Here is a 16,021-nt window from a genome sequence, read left to right as displayed (position 1 = left end):
GCCAGGTAGCCGTGGGAGGACAGGGCTCCCTTCCCCGGTGCAGGAAGTGAAAACCTCCAGGCAGAGAAGGTGACTCACACTCCTCGAGTTCCTCGTCTTGCTGCGACCCTGGGGAGTCCTCGCCTGGCAGGGGGCTCTGTCCCTGCCACGGCTGTCTGGCTGGCTTCCTGGGAGGGGCACGGTGCCTGAGAAGCTGCTTAGGGAACTGGCCAGCTTGCGGCCTCCAGGGACCCCTATGCCTTGGGACTGGCACCACGGGGCAAGGGCGCTGGGGGAGGTGGGGGGTTGGCACGGACAGTCCTGGCTGCGCCGAGCCGAGACCCAAGGACAGGAAGCTGACGGCGCCTGGGGCTGGGTGCTCCTCGGGCAGGGGCAGCCCAGGGTGGCTGTGACTCTGCGTGGAATCCCAGGGATTCCAACCTCACTGCTGACCATCCCATTTTTGTTTTCTTCTAAGTGGTTACTTAAAAAACATTTATTTAATTTGTTATTATTATATATACGTACATATCGTTTGCTTCACTGGGTCTCCGTCTCAGCTCGGGCTCCTCTCTGGTTGCAGTGAGCAGGGGCTACGGTGGCTGCAGGGCACGGACTCCCCGCCGCCGCAGCTCCTCTCGTCTCGGAGCAGCGCGGACTCTCGCGGGGGCTTCAGCGGCTGCAGCCCCCCGGGCTCTAGAACACAAGCTCGGTGGCCGTGAGCAGCTAGCACGCAACACGCTCCTCCACAGCAGGTGGGGTCTTCTCGGACCAAGGATCGAACCCGTGTCTCCCGCCCTGGCAGGAGGCCGCCTCGGTGGCCTTGATGGACGGCAGGGCATTGCCCAGGCAGGGCTGTTCCGTGGGCGTCCCGAGCCGGACGCCTCTGAGCGCGGCGGTGTTCAGGCAGCTGCCTCGCGCTGGTCATCGCTCGGGGCCTCCGTCATCGCCTCCGCGCTCGAGGACCGCTGGCCTCCTTTGTACCCCTGCCCCAGCGTCCGCCCCCACACCCAGGCTCTGCCTACACCTTGCCCAGCCCATGGTGAGCTGGCAGGCTGGGCGCCCAATTCCTTTTCTCGACTTTGGTTCCTCTGCGTCCTCCTGCGGGACTGGGGTCCCGGGGGTGGCGGGATCTGAACCGCGGCCTCCGAGCACTGCTGCTGGGTAACCGGGGGTCTCAGACAGGAAAGGGAACAGTCGTCTTCCTCCTTTATGGAGTCAGGCTCTCTCTGGAAAGAGAGATCGAACCGGGGTCTCCGCGTGGGGGCAGATTCTTTACCGTCTGAACCACCAGGAGAGAGCGGTGGTAGTCAGATAACAGCGGGACTGAGGGGGTTTCTGGCTGCGCTGTTCTAGTGGGATTCTTGCTGAAGACAGGCCCGGGTCATTCGGACGTCACCAGGAAGGCGGGGACGACCAGCGTGGTCACAGGTTGAGGATGGTTAAATATTGACAGTGGGTTGTTTGTTTGTTTGTTTGTTTTAATTTTTTCTTAAATTTTTACCCTCTGTTTATTTGGCTGCGTGGGGCCTTAGTTGCGGCACAGAAGAGCTCTCATTCAGGGCCTGGACTTTGTGTTGTGGCCCTTGGGGATCCTAGTTCTCCAACCAGGGTTTGAACCCACGACCCCCGGCACAGCAGGGCGGACTCTCAACCAGCGGACCGCCAGGCAAGTCCCCAGGGCAGGGGATTTTTGCTTAACTGACTTAGCGGTTCAGTTCAGTCGCTCAGTCACGTCCGACTCTGTCTTAGCAGGGTTCTTGCTAAAACCCGTCTCTTGGGGACAAGACCTGCAGGCATACCTCAGAGGTGCCGCAGGGAAGCAGGTCACGTGAGGTTTCCGGTTTCCCAGTGCGTGTAAAGGCTGTGTCGACACTGTTCTGAGGTCAGAGTGTGCAATAGCATCACGCCTGGAAAAAGCAGTGTAGGTGCCTTAGTGAAAAAAACAAGACTTCATTCCTCAGAAGTGCCAACCAGCGTCTGACAACGCAGCGTTGCCCCAAACCTTCAGCTTGTGAAAGTGCGAATGGCGGAGCACAGAAAACGAGGGCTTGTCTGCAGCTGGAAAGCGGGTCAGAGGGGCCTGCAGACTCGGGTCCCCCAGCCCCGCTCCCTCCTGGGACCTGGGGTGACTCAGAGCTGTCATCAGTCCCGGGGACGTCCGGGAGGGGCGGGAGGGGGTCTGTGACTCAGGCTGGGGGCGGCCGGGCTTGTTTACGAGTCTGGATCCTCAGCAGGAGGAAGGAAGGCAGTCAGGGGAGGCCGGTCATGCTGACGACAGCCCGGGACCCCAGCCAGCCGCCCCCCTCCCCCGTGGACGCGTATCTCTGTGGGGGGCACCTCGGGGAGGCTGTCGGTGACTCCCGGGCCCAGCCTGCCTAAATGGGGGCTTTCCCAGCAATTCCAGGTGGTCTCCCAGCCTGGCCACGTGCGAGGGGCGGGTGGCCCTGCCTGTCCTGCTGTGGGGGAGGGGTGGCTACACCACACACCCCCACCCCCCGAGTCCTCTCCCCCTCCGTCACACACACCTCAACTCAGAAGCTGAGTGCAGAGCCCTTCCCATGAGCAGAGGGCGGGCACAGCACCCCGCAGTGTCCGAGGGGGGCGTGGGGAGAACCTGGAGCCAGCCCAGGTCAGCGGGCCCCAAGGGGCCAGGGGCGGAAACCGAACACGCTGTCAGGCCCGGAGGCGTCACAGTCGTCCGGGGAGCTGGGTCCTCACCCCCCAGGTCAGGGTTCTGGATCCACCCGATCCCCCAGACTGTGTTGGGGAGTCTTGGGTTCAGGAACCACTGGCCTGGGAGCAGGGGGCGTCGCAAGGTCAGCAGAGCCCAGGGAAGGTGGAGCCTCGAGGCGTCGCGAATCCCTTCCTTCCGTTTTCCTTCTCTCGCCTCTGTGTGCAGTGTCCGTCTCTTCTGCTCAGAGGGTGACTTTACATTGCTGTCGTTCGGTCCTTGGGGCACTTGCATTCTCCTCTAACCCCAGCCAGCCAGAGTGTGGGTGGGAGCCCTGGAGACGGATTGGGCAGGAGGAAGATGGTCAGTGGGCATCAGATAAGTGCCACAGAGTCCCCAGGCCCACCTGCCATCAGGGTTATCTCAGGGCTGGCCACGATCTGTTCCCCATGGTCATTCACGTGCCAGGGCCACGTGGGTGCTGGGAAGTCGGGGGGTGCTGGGGGGTGGTCAGAGATGGATGAGGTGCTAACGTGTCTCAGGGCATCAACGGTGACAGCCCCTTGGAGTGGGCAGGTCCGCGGGGTCTCCGGCCCCATGAACGTGAGGGGTGCAGATGGTTGTTAACCGTTTGAGGCCGGTTTTAGGCTGTAGAAGTTGTGTGGAGCCACAGAGCCCCTCGGGGACTCAGCTTCCCAGAGCCTCTGCCGCCACGAGGAGCGGTGCGGCGAGGCCTGGGACCTCCTTGCTCCAGTTGCGGTCCCGTGTGGGACTCTGCATCTTTTCTTCACTGACTGACATCCACCGCTTCCCTTTCAAGTAGAGAAGCAGCCAGTGAAAAGTGAGAGTGTTACTCACTCAGTCGTGTCCGGCTCTTTGGGGCCCCTTGGACTGTAGCCTGCCAGGCTTCCCGAACCAGGGATCAAACCCAGGTCTCCTGCATTGCCGGCAGATTCTTTACTGTCTGAGCCACCAGGGAGATAATCAGTGATCTTAGTAATTTACAGTGTTTTACGACCGTTAACAACAATCGCGTTTGAGAATATTTCTGTCCTCTCAAAGCGGTTTCCCTGTTCCCACCCCCGGGCCCAGGCTGATGTGCTTTTTGTGTATGGATGTGCTCAGTCTAAAGAACCAACCTGCAGTGCAGGACATGCAGGTTCGATCCCTGGGGAGGGGAGATGCCCTGAAGGAGGGCATGGCAACCCACTGCAGCATTCTTGTCTGGAGAATCTCATGGACAGAGAGCCTGGCGGGCTACAGTCCATGGGCTCTCGAAGAGGCGCACACGACGTATTGACTCAACGATTGCTCACGCTGCGTGTTCTGTGTAAACACACGCGCTCTGTGACGCGGTTTCCGTGACTGGCTTCCCCCACTTAGCAAAACATTTCTGAGGGTCACGCGCTCATGGTGCGTTCACCACACTCCCTTTTTTGGCTGGGCCCTGCCTCACGCATGTGTCCACACGGCACGTTTAGCTCCTCTGTCTGTTCTCCAGTTGGGGGGCACCTGGGCCACTTCCCATTCGTGGCCGTGACGGTGAGCGCCGTGCGAGTGTGGCATGGTCGGCGTGATAACAGACGGCTTCCTCCTTCCTGTGTGGAGAGCCGGGGGGGAGTCGCTGGGTCGCCGCCAAGGTTGGCGCTCTGAGCTGTTGACCTGCTCTTCCCGAGCAGCTGCAGCAGTTCACGTCCCCGTGGAGGTGCCCGAGGGCTCCTGTTTCTCAGCATCCTCGACAAGCCCGTTACTGTTTGCTTCTTATTTATTGGGGTGCGTCGGGTCTTTGCAGTGGCACTTGGGGTCCCCGCCACGTCATGCAGGCTCTTGCATCGCCACACGTGGACTCCCTAGGTGTGGCTTGAGGGCTTAGTTCCCAAACCAGGGCTCGAACCCGCATCCCCTACCTTGCCTGGCGGATTCTCAACCATGGTACCGCCCGGGGAGGTCCCCTGTCTTTTTTTTGATCAGAGCTGTCCTCTGGGTCTTGGGGTGATGCTGGAGTGTGGTTGGGGTCGGGGGAGGGTAGGAAGGAGTTAAGGACACAGAGGTCAGAGCTCCAGGAATGCACTAGAGAGACAGAGGCTGGAGGGCCGTGTCCCCTTCTGGGGGGCGGGGGCATCTCTGGTCCCCTCTTGGGACCACTCCTGGGAGCAGGTTACAGGGTGAGACATGTGGGGCTCGGTCTGGAGGGCCGGGGAGGTCCTGCTGGCCCGTCCTGGGTGCTGAGCACATCCCGGAGGAAGCCACAGTCTCTAAGAAGGCGGGTGAGGAGGGAGCCACTTGCCCTGTCTTGGTCCTGCCGCTGCCCGGGGAGGTGAACAAGAGAATGCTCTGAGAGTGTCCGTCAGGCCGTCCATCCCTGACCGCCAGGCCGCCTCGGCCTTCCAGGCAGCACTGGGGGCAGCCGTCCACCAGGCCTGCCACCCACCCTTGTTCCCTGGGGGTGCCCCGTGCCCAGCCCTGGGGGAGGCGAGTGGAGACGCTGACCTCTGTCTGGGGAGGCACCCCGCCTGCCCGGCCCCGTTGTCCTGAGCGGCTGGCGCATTCCTCCCGGGACCCCACGCGCCCTGGGCTTTCCCGAAGGCGCTGGCCCTTTCCTGGTCCTCCCCCTGAGCGCTCCGTTCCCAGCCCGGGCTCCCCGCTTGTTTACCTCCCTGTACTGTAAATAGCCCAGGCGGGAGCACGTCCGCCGCGAGCGCTGTTTGTGGACGGAGCCCGGCCGCGGGGGGCGTCCTCACGTGGCTTCCGCCCGCTGTGTTTGTTGGAGCCGGGCCAGCCTGTGGACTGTCTGCCCCCCACCCCCGGGGCGGAGGGCAGGCAGGTGGAGGGGTGGACGGCGGCGCTGAGCCCCCGGTCCCTGGGCCAAGCGGCCAGTTCTGGGGGCTGTGGGCGTTCTCCCGCCCGAGTCCGGCCCCGGCAGGGATGGATGCGGTCGCGGCTGTGGCTCTCGCAGGACCTAGGAGCGGGGGGCCCGTCCAGCCGTGCGGAGGGCTGGCCGGGCAGACACGGGTTACTCAGCGTCTCCAAACTGCCCGGCAGGAAACCGGCCACTTGAGAAGGAAGCGTGGCTTTTCTGGGCTCTGGAGGGAAAGTGTGACGCATCGGGATTCCCGTAACCAACGGGCCGCCCGTGGGGGTGTTTTTCCCACGCAAACAAAACGGAGAACCCGCGCGATGGGACTGGGCAAGCCTGCGGGGGCGGGGCTTCCTGAGAACCGGGTCAAAAGGCTGCGGGGCCGGAGCCCGGCACACTCCAGCCCAATGCTGCTGCCCGGCCGCTGTCCCACCCACCGCGCCGCTGCCTTGCCGCCAGCCCCTCGGGCAGCAGGGCCCAGGATGCGGGAGACGCCGGGCATGGCTGCCCTGCAGACCCTCCTGCGGCACCTCCACCCTGGCCTGGCGGGCCGCAGCCGGGCGGCCTCGGTGGAGGAGCACGTGTGTGCTTGCGGCACCGCCCTGTGGACCCACATCCGAAGCCTCGTGCGCAAGGGCAAGGTGGGCCTGCGGGGGCCGGGGATCCCTGGGGTGGGCGGCACCAGGCAGGGTCCGGGCTCTGTCCCCCCGCCTCCCAACCCTGTCCCCCTGCTGGCTGTGCTGGTCTCAGTTCTGGAAGAGGAGGGGAGGGGAGGGGAGGGATGGGGAGAAGGGCCCAGGGGTCGCCGGCTTCTGGAGGGAACCAGAAAGGGCGTCTTTCTGCTGCTCTGTCTCCCCTTTTAAAGCTGCCCGTAGGGATGCCCCGGCAGGTCCAGTGGTTCGGATGCCACGCTTCACTGCAGAGGGCAAGGCTTCGATCCTAAGCAAGGAACTAAGATCCAAACGCTACACAACACGGCTAGACAAGTTTCTGTTTTAATTAAAATAATAAAACTGCCTCAGTGGAGGGACCCTGTCCCTTTCCTTAGGAGCAGGGGGCACTGAGCCTGCCCCCTGGCTTCCTGGGTGGCCAGGACACCGGCGCCTCCCTGCTCCCGCCACACCTGGCCTGGTTGGGACCCGGGAGCTCCACTCGCCCCAGAGCTGCGAGGGCCCTGAGTGCCCTCCTGCCCCTGCCCGCAGGTGCCTCCGAGGAGGTGTGACCATAGCTGGGGGCGGGGAAGCCCTACGGGCCAGTGGTCTGCGCCGGCTCTCTGCTCGCATACCCGCCCCACAGGCCAGGGTCCCCACCGCCCCAGAGCGTGGCCCCAAGAACCTCCCAGAAAGGGGAGGCCCCGCCGTGGGTGGCCTGGCCTGGTCTAAAGACCCCGCCTGCACAGGCCCCCACGCCAGAGGGCCACACTAAGGGGAAGACAGGGTCCCCAGCTCTTAGATGACACAGCACACCTTCCCACCCCCCAGAAGAAGATGCTGTTGAAACCAGGCTTCCCAAAGTGTCGCCTACATGACTGGCCAGTCTTCTCCAAGCTGTGTGAAGCCCCCTGTGATGCTGGGAGGTGGGGGAGCAGAACAGCTCCCAGCCCCCAAGGCTGCCAGGGCGGGCGTGAGCGCCACTGGGAAGGGAGGGTTCCCGGGGGAGCAGGGTGCAGGGCCTGAGTGGTCGCTGACTTGCCCCCACCTGAGCCTGGGCTGCAGGCCGCGAGGGTGTGGGGGCAGGAGGGCTCTGAGGCTCCAGGGCTTTTCTAGCGGGCCCTCCGTCGGGACCCCGCGTGGCCCCTGGACAAGTGCCAGCCGAGGCCTGCTGCTGATTCTGCTTGGACGTGGCGGAGTCGCGGGCTTGGGCTCGCTGCCCGGCCAGGCCCTGCCGGACGCCCAGGGCTCCCGGTAATCACGACGCCTTGCTTTCAGCTGGACCCTCAGACCCTGCAGGACAGAGACTGGCAGCGGACCGCCATCGCCATGAACGGGGTACGTGCCCCCGCGCTGTGCTGGCTCCCGCTTCCTGCAGAGGGCTGGGGTGGTGCCAGTCCTTGCTGAGACCCTCAGGGCTGGAGGAGGCAGAGAAACCACAGCGTGCGGGCCCGAGTCCACGCAGGCCAGAGTCTTGTGGCTGGAGTGCGGGTCACCTGCCAGGCACTGGGCGTCCCTCCTCAAGTGGGGGTTCAGGGGCATCATGGGGATGGAGGGGGCCTGGACCCTGGGGTTTGCCCATAGAGACTGAGACCCCTGACTAGACTCCAGTGCCCTGTAAGAATTGAGACCTTAAGAAAAAGCACTGCCACTCACCAGAAAAGCTCTGGGCGTGTAGGGCATACCTGGAGGAGGGCGTGGCAACCCACTCCTATATCCTTGCCTGGAGAGCCCCATGGACAGAGGAGCCTGGCGGGCCACAGTCCCTGGGGTCGCACAGAGTCGGACATGACTGAAGCGAGTTAGCATGCAGGACACAGTGCCAACATTTGATAGGCGATCGGTGGCGTTTTGTTACCTTCTCTATACATTTTCTCTAGTGTCTTTTTTTTGGCTTTTTATTTTGTCTGGGGATGTAGCCAGCTGACAGTTTTGTGATGGTTTCAGGTGAACACAGAAGGGACTCAGCCACACGTGTATGTCCATTTCAGTCCAGTCGCTCAGTCATGTCCAACTCTCTGTGACCCCATGGACTGCAGCACGCCACGCCTCCCTGTCCATCACCAATTCCTGGAGTTGGCTCAAACTCATGTCCATTGAGTCGGTGGATACATATATGGATACATGGATCCATTCTCCGCCAAACTCCCCTCCCATCCAGGCTGCCATGCAACATGGAGTCTCATCGTTCTTTTTAATCAGGATTAAATGAGAAGCAGAAGCCACAGGGTCCTGGGGGGAGATTGTGCAGAAGCGGGTCCTCAGACGGCCCTAGCTGTTCCCGGCTGCCACTGAGTTGGACCAGGGCCCGCCCCCAACCTGGACCCTAGCCTGCGGGGCCCTGGGAGCTGGCTCTGAGGACCAGAAGGCTGAGAGGGTTGTGCCCCCTGCCTCCCCTGCAGATCGAAGTGAAGCTGTCAATCAAGTTCACCAGCAGGGAACTCAGCTTGAAGAGGATGCCTTCCCGAAAACAGACAGGCGTCTTCGGAGTCAGGATCGCCGTGGTCACCAAGTGAGTGGCCTGGGCGCCCACGTCTCGTCCCCGGGGGCGGAGGGTGCTCCCTCCCCGCGTGTCTATGCAGGACGGACCTGGTATGGGTCTCCCTCTCTCTGCGCGGTCGCCCCTCACAGGCCTGTGGAGCACTCTGTGCGTGGCTGCCTCCCGAGCTGACCACGGACGAGTCCCCAGCAGCTCGGGGCTGTCCAGCCCCCTGCCTGTGCTGCCCCCAGAGCCGGGCTCGCCAGGGTTCCCTTCCCTGCCTTGGAATTTCTCAGGATCCGAGCTCCTGTCCTGCCCCGGCGCGTCACGGGTCAGTCGTCAGGAGACACTTGTGTGCAGGTTCAGGGCGGGCCTTGGGGACACAGCCGCTTCCTCCGGAATCCACTTTCCCCGGTTTGGAGCCTGGCCTGGCCCTGACCTCACTGGTGGTCAGGCAGGACACCTGACTACAGCCTGGCCCCCGGCTACACCCCAGCCGTCCCCCCAGCTCCTCCGGGAGGCTCTGGGCGGGAGCAGGGACCCCCGAATGAGTACCACTCATGAGAGGGGCTGGGGACAGGACTCTGCTGGGTCCTGGATCCAGTTGCTAAACTAGACTAAACCAACCCTCCAGACAGAGTTCTTACTCTGAAGAGTTAAAGAGTTCTTACTCTGGCGTCCTGCCTTCAGGGGCTAGAATTGTCCCGTTAGGACGCGGAAGAGAGAGGGGTAGCTTCACAGGATTCCAAGCTGAGCGCAGGGGCAAGGCGGTCCCGTGGACTCCGTCCTCTGGCCCGGCTCCCTGCCGGGCGCTGGGCTCACCTCTGCCTGAGGCCTGGAGGGGTCCCCCCACCCCCGCCCAACTCAGAGACCAGACCGCTTCCCAGGACCCTTGCTGTCCGTTGCCCGTTAACCCAGGGCCCGGGGAGTCCGAACTGACCTCCGGTAGCCGACCTCGCTCAGAAAGGCCTCCCGACCAAGCCCCCAGGGCGGGTGTGCTCGGAGGGTGTCCAGCCCACCGGGACTGTTGGAAAGACCCTGATGAGATGGAGGCAGTGCCGATCGTGAGACCGCAGAGCCCAGGGGGACACAGGGCAGGCTCCCGTGCTGAGGGGCGAGGGGGCGGGGCTGCCGCACGCTGAGGCCCCCCTCCCCCCCTCCCCCACAGGAGGGAGCGGTCCAAGGTACCCTACATCGTGCGCCAGTGTGTCGAGGAGATCGAGCGCCGGGGCATGGAGGAGGTGGGCATCTACCGCGTGTCCGGAGTGGCCACGGACATCCAGGCCCTGAAGGCGGCCTTTGACGTCAGTGAGTGTCTCAGCGGGTGGGCGCGGTGCGTGCGCCGCTGGGGAGGGCGGTTCCGCAGAAGCCTGTTCCTAACCCGTCCTGACCACGCGCGTGGCTCCTGCCAAGTCGGACCAGGGGCTTCCGTGGGGCGGCCCCCTGCTCTACCCCCGGAGGCTCAGCTTGACCCCCGCCCCGGGGGTGGGTGTGACCCAAGCCCAGGGGTCAGCTAGTCTGGTGCCAAGAAGCTGGTGGAAAGGCCCCGATTGCCAGATGTGGGGGGGGACCCCAGGGTCGTCCTTGGTGGATTGCTCCTCCCGCCGCGGGGGCCTGCTGCCCTGGAGGTGTGGTGCGGGGTGGGAGTCACCGCCACCGTAGTTACAGCTGCCGTCAGGTGACCCGCACGGGCCGGCTGGGGCTCAGAGGGTGGAGCCAACTCGGGGTTCGTGGCGGGCTCCGCTCCACTTCCACGCTCTTCCCCAGACAACAAGGACGTGTCGGTGATGATGAGCGAGATGGACGTGAACGCCATCGCCGGGACGCTCAAGCTCTACTTCCGCGAGCTGCCCGAGCCCCTCTTCACCGACGAGTTCTACCCCAACTTCGCCGAGGGCATCGGTGAGCGCGGGGCGTCTCCCGTCCCCCTTCCTGTCCGCCTTTGGTGGGAGGAAACCCGAGTTTCAGCAGAAACTCTGCGAGTGGTGGGGGACCAGGAACCCAGCCGCCCTGGGAGCCCTCCACGGGCTGACCTCCGCACTCTTCCCTGGAGGTCGCCGAGAGGGGGGCTGCCGCTGTGGACACGCCAGTGTGGGGTCTGGAGGCCGCTGTCCTCCTCACTGGCCCCAGACGCTGGCTTTTCGGTCAGGGCCTTCGAGTACACCCTGACCCCAGGCCCACCTGGAGGGTGGGGGGCGCTGGCACTCGGGGTGGCTGCAGCCTCCGCACCCACCCCCCGCCCCAGGGCCGCTCAGCAGAGGACCTGCCCTCACCCACCCCCACCCAGGTGCAGAGGCTCATGTGATGGGGGGTCTGTGGCCCCCGCTTCCCCTGAGCAGGACGTGGGAAGGGCCAAGGGGCCGGGAGGGCAGCTGTGCCCGGCACCCCCGCCACTGGTCCCTGTGGTGCCATCCGCCACTCTGAGGTTCAGAAAAGGCGTCCAGGGTGGCCAGGCTCGCACCCAGGGCCCTCACCGGGGGCCAGCGTGGGAGGCGGAACGGTGACTGGCCCGGGCCCTGGGGGCGCCTTCCAGCCCCGGGTCATGACTGTGAGAAGTAACCCACCCCCCGCCCCCCGCAGCGCTCTCGGACCCCGTGGCGAAGGAGAGCTGCATGCTTAACCTGCTGCTGTCACTCCCGGAAGCCAATCTGCTCACCTTCCTCTTCCTCCTGGAACACCTGAAAAGGTAGCCCGTAGCCCCCCTCTGGGGTGCTCAGGGCTCTGGTGGGTCGCCTGCGCCGTCAGACTCCCCGGCACCCGGGGCCTTCCCTCTGGGGTGCTCCCCCATCTGTGGGTGCCCCTCCGGGTAGCAGCACCACCGTCATCCGCGTCCCCCTGCGCCGTGGCCAGCCGCGGCTCGGGTGTCCCCTCCGCACCCTCCCTTCCCCCTGCGGGCCGCCAGCCCTCAGCATCCCGGCTAGGGTGCGTCAGCTGGGGAGGAGTCCCCGCCCACCTCCACGCCCCCATCCCCCAGGCGGTGTCACGGCAGTTCTCCCCCCACCCCCCTACAGGGTGGCGGAAAAGGAGACGGTGAATAAGATGTCCCTGCACAACCTCGCCACGGTGTTCGGCCCCACGCTGCTCCGGCCCTCGGAGAAGGAGAACAAGCCGCCCGCCAACCCCAGCCAGGCCATCTCCATGACCGACAGCTGGTCCCTGGAGGTCATGTCCCAGGTACGGTGGCCTCGCCTACCTGGCCTGGACCTGTGGCCCCTGCCTGCCGGCCCCGAACCCCCGTGTCCTGGCAGTGGCTCCCACCGAGCCGCGCAGGGGAGGTGGCCGAGGTCTGGGGACAGGGCCGCGGCTCCGCCCTCTGCTCTTGGCTGGGGCTCCCGGGACCTGCCCCACCTGGCGGTCCTCCTGCTGTGAGGGGCCCCGGGTCCCGCCGGGGTGGGGGGCTCCCCCGCTCTGAGCCGCCGGCCCCTCCCGCTCCGCCCGCAGGTCCAGGTGCTGCTGTACTTCCTGCAGCTGGAGGCCATCCCCGCCCCGGACAGCAGGAGGCAGAGCGTCCTCTTCTCCACCGAAGTCTAGAGGCCCCCGGCCCGCCCGAGAGAGCAGAGGACGGCCCGGGACCGTGCCAGGGACACGGGCCCTCCAGCCACAGAGCGGGAGCTGCGCCTCCTGGAGGAGTCGCTGGGCCCCCCCACCGCGGGCCCACGCTGCTGCCGCGAGACAGCGACCCCTGGCGGAAGCGGCCGCGGCAGTCCCGCCCCCGCCCGCGCGGGCGCCGCGCCGGCCTCAGACTGTCCGCGCCACCGCCAGAGGGCGCCCCGAGCCAGCGCGTCGCCCGTCGCGGGCCTGGGCGGGACCAGGCGGAGGAAGCGGTGGTTACGAAACCTAACTTGGGAGCGTTGAAAGATTTCCCCTGGGTCACCTGCGCATCTCGCGGCGAAGCGAGCAGGCAGGAGCGGACTCCCTGACCCGCGAGTCGTCGACCTGAATAAACGCCGCCGCCGCTTCACGCCCGGGGGCCAGGCCCCCTCCGGTGCGGTGGGAGCGTGTCGGTTTCCCAGATCAGAACGCCTGACGCCTGTTTTGTAACCGGGTTGGCGGAGCCGAGCCTGCACCGTGCAGCGCCTGACCCCGTTCACCTGCTGGCTTCTGTTTCTCTGCAGAAGGCTCTGCGGCAGACACGGGTCTCCCTCCTGCTCGGTCCTCCGTTGCTTTGTCTCCTCCCATCTCGTGGGCAGCCGCCCACCGACCCGTGTCACGCGCAGGGCCCGGACACCAGGGGAGGGGAGCCCCCGGGCTGCGCACTTCACCGCCGCTCGTCGGGGGAGGGCGGACCCGCCCACCGTCCAGAAGACCGCCCCGGCCCGTGGGACGCACAGTCGCCGTCGGCTCAGAAGGCCGGCCTCCTCCGACCCGTGGCGCGTCTGCCCCCTGCCCTCCCGTTCCCCTGATCACGCCCCGGCCCCCCCAAGCCCCTGACACCCAGATCGGCTGCGCCCCCTCGCCACACGCGCCCCACAGACTCTTGTAAAGGTTTTCCTCTCTTGGTGGCGGTGGCAACTTGCCGACAGCTTGTTTTAAACTTTGATCCGGATAGCTTTTTGATACTTGAATATTTTTAAGTTTTATACAGTTTCTAATTTTTTTTTTTCCTAAGAAGATTCAGATACCCACTAAGATGTTAGAATGTACTCTGTGGACAAGCGGTGTCCACAGCGGCATCTCGTCTTCCTCCACGCGCCAGCCCTCTTTCCATCGGGAGCTGCTCCGGAAGTCTCCTGGGCACCCGGAATTGGGGGGGAGGTTGGGAACAGGCTGAAGGTGGGGGCGCCCGCCCCAGAGCAGGTAGAGGGACCGACCCCGCCTTGCTCACACACTCCACGCCCCTGTGCTGAAGCCAGCACGTGGCTGGTTACCCTCCCAACCATCTGACTTAGAGGAGACAGAACTGGGGGCACCTCTAGGTATTTTGAACACGCGCGTCTGTGAAGAATTGCATCGCTCCTTTCTAAGAAGGTTGGGGGCAAGGAGAAAAGAAACAGGCAAAGCTTCCAGGCTGGACTTGTGGGAAGAGAGGATGCGCTGAACCAGAGGAGGGAAGCGGAGGCACGACTCAGGAAAAGGCGTTTGCTTGTCATGCGATTAGACCAGTCACGCGGGGCACTGCCCGGGCCCCGTCCCGTGTGCCCTGTGGGGCGGGAGGCTCTCCCCCATCGTGTTGTTGGGCAGGAGCTCCAGGCACGTGGGGCCACATGCCCCTCCTGTCTGCTCGCGGACCTGCTGACACGGGGGACGGAAACACAAGCCACTCGAAGGTCTTACGTCCTCGTGCTGTATTTATTTAGTTGTACTTTGGTCTCGTGGGGAGAGCCGTGGTCCCCCTGGGGATGAGGGTGTAGCGGATGTCGGGGGGGTGTCCTCTGTCCCTGAATGTTCCCTGGACTCGGTGGGTCTCCCAGCCTCCAGCCCCCGACCTCTTCTACCCTGGCTTCCCATCCCGTCCAGCCCTGCGGGGGGGGGCGGGGACGCGCTCTGCCTGGAAAGCCCTGGCCTGGTCTCTGTTCCCCCGGAGCCTTCGTGATCTGCGTCCATCGCGTTGAAACTGGAAAGCGGTCTCTCAGCGTCTGTGCCAATTCCGGTTCCCTGCTGCACCTCTTTCCCCTCTTCGAGCTTTTTCTTTACTTAGGATGCGCGCCGTCGCATGGCGGGATGACTGTTGTTTCTTCCACGGCCATCAAGGCGTTCCTTCACCGGCCCACCGTGGTGGCGGTCGCTCTGAGTCCCCAGGCATCCCCGTCGCCCGTCTGACGTTCCGGCCCTGACGGTCAGCAAAGCTGGCGGGCGGGTGACCGCCTGGGGGCCGGATGTGACCTTACACGAGGCTCAGTGGCCGGACTCCACCTCGCTGCCCGGGCCCTGCATCTGGAGCCCGGCCACACGCTGGGGCTGGTGGTGGGTCTCTAGGCAGCCGCGTGTCTGAGTTCCAGCTCGGCCGTCTCTCCCGCCACTGGGGGTGGGGAGGGAAAGACTGCTGACACTTTCATTAAAGTTCCTTGAGGCAATTTGTGTCTGTGGTGGTGCCTGCTACAGAAACGCCGGGACCAGGGGCTCCTGGAGCACCCCGACGGGGCCGATGGGTCAGGGCGGGGTGGGCGTTGGGGCTGGAAGCAGCAGCGGGTGGAGTGGACAGGCAGGCAGCCCCGACGGGGCCGATGGGCCAGGGCGGGGTGGGCGTTGGGGCTGGAAGCAGCAGCGGGTGGAGTGGACAGGCAGGCAGCCCCGACGGGCCGATGGGTCAGGGCGGGGTGGGCGTTGGGGCTGGAAGCAGCAGCGGGTGGAGTGGACAGGCAGGCAGCCCCGACGGGCCGATGGGTCAGGGCGGGGTGGGCGTTGGGGCTGGAAGCAGCAGCGGGTGGAGTGGACAGGCAGGCAGCCCCGACGGGGCCGATGGGCCAGGGCGGGGTGGGCGTTGGGGCTGGAAGCAGCAGCGGGTGGAGTGGACAGGCAGGCAGCCCCGACGGGCCGATGGGTCAGGGCGGGGTGGGCGTTGGGGCTGGAAGCAGCAGCGGGTGGAGTGGACAGGCAGGCAGCCCCGACGGGCTGATGGGTCAGGGTGGGGTGGGCGTTGGGGCTGGAAGCAGCAGCGGGTGGAGTGGACAGGCAGGCAGCCCCGACGGGGCCTATGGGCCAGGGCGGGGTGGGCGTTGGGGCTGGAAGCAGCAGCGGGTGGAGTGGACAGGCAGGCAGCCCCGACGGGGCCTATGGGCCAGGGCGGGGGTGGGCGTTGGGGCTGGAAGCAGCAGCGGGTGGACTGGACAGGCAGGCAGCCAGGAGGCCCCCCTGCCGAGCGCGGGGCCTTTGGTTCGGGCTGAACAGCTGCAGGGACACGGGCATTGCCCAGTGCCGGGGGCGGGCGTCCAGCCTCGCCCAGCCCAGCCCTGCCCGAGCCCCTCAGCCTCTGGGCTCCACTGGTGCTCCCGGGCCCAGCCTTTGGGTTGTTGGCCGCGGGGCGTGGGGCCCCTTAGCTGCCGCCAGCCTTGCCTTCAGAAAAAGGGACCCAGTGTCCAGGGCAGCCGTGCCCCCGTGGAGATGGGCATGCCAGGTGGGGACAAACTGGGCCACAGCCACGGGGACCTGCATCGCCATCCTTGACATCTGCCAACGTCACCCCGAGGCTCCTCCGGGGCGCCTTCCTTGAGGCGTGAGGGTTGGCGTTTGCAGAGCTGCGTTGACGCTGTGCTGCTGCCCTCCTGACGCCTGCTGACAAGGAAAGGGCTACCTCGGGCCCCCCACCTCGGACCTGGCCCCCGAAAGGCAGTTCTGTGTGTGCGTGCATGCTCAGCTGTGTCTGACTCTTTGGGACCCCCTGGCCTGTAGCCCGCCAGGCCCAGCCCCTCTGTCCGTGAGATTCTCCACGCAAGAATACTGGA

General features: G+C 65.3%; 1 protein-coding gene across 2 annotated transcripts in view; it reads left to right on the top strand.

The window, feature by feature from the left end:
* The window catches only part of BCR (BCR activator of RhoGEF and GTPase), an 87,073-nt gene extending 72,420 nt beyond the window's left edge, over positions 1 to 14,653 (top strand). For both annotated transcript variants that reach the window (XM_086349076.1, XM_086349077.1), the window contains exons 17-23: positions 7,439 to 7,498; positions 8,563 to 8,672; positions 9,808 to 9,947; positions 10,407 to 10,541; positions 11,220 to 11,325; positions 11,651 to 11,813; positions 12,081 to 14,653. In XM_086349076.1, coding sequence (XP_086205202.1) covers positions 7,439 to 7,498; positions 8,563 to 8,672; positions 9,808 to 9,947; positions 10,407 to 10,541; positions 11,220 to 11,325; positions 11,651 to 11,813; positions 12,081 to 12,170 — 804 coding nt within the window. In that variant the 3' untranslated portion in view covers positions 12,171 to 14,653. The remainder of the gene's footprint in view (positions 1 to 7,438; positions 7,499 to 8,562; positions 8,673 to 9,807; positions 9,948 to 10,406; positions 10,542 to 11,219; positions 11,326 to 11,650; positions 11,814 to 12,080) is intronic.
* The last annotated feature ends 1,368 nt before the right edge of the window (positions 14,654 to 16,021 follow it).

This window comes from Bos grunniens, chromosome 17 (assembly GCF_055505025.1).
Source record: "Bos grunniens cultivar Pamir isolate PY7600 chromosome 17, Bosgru_T2T1.0, whole genome shotgun sequence".
NCBI classification, from domain to species: Eukaryota; Metazoa; Chordata; class Mammalia; order Artiodactyla; family Bovidae; genus Bos; species Bos grunniens.
The sequence above is the reverse complement of the archived record's forward strand: the minus strand, read 5'-3'. Positions and strand labels throughout refer to the sequence as shown.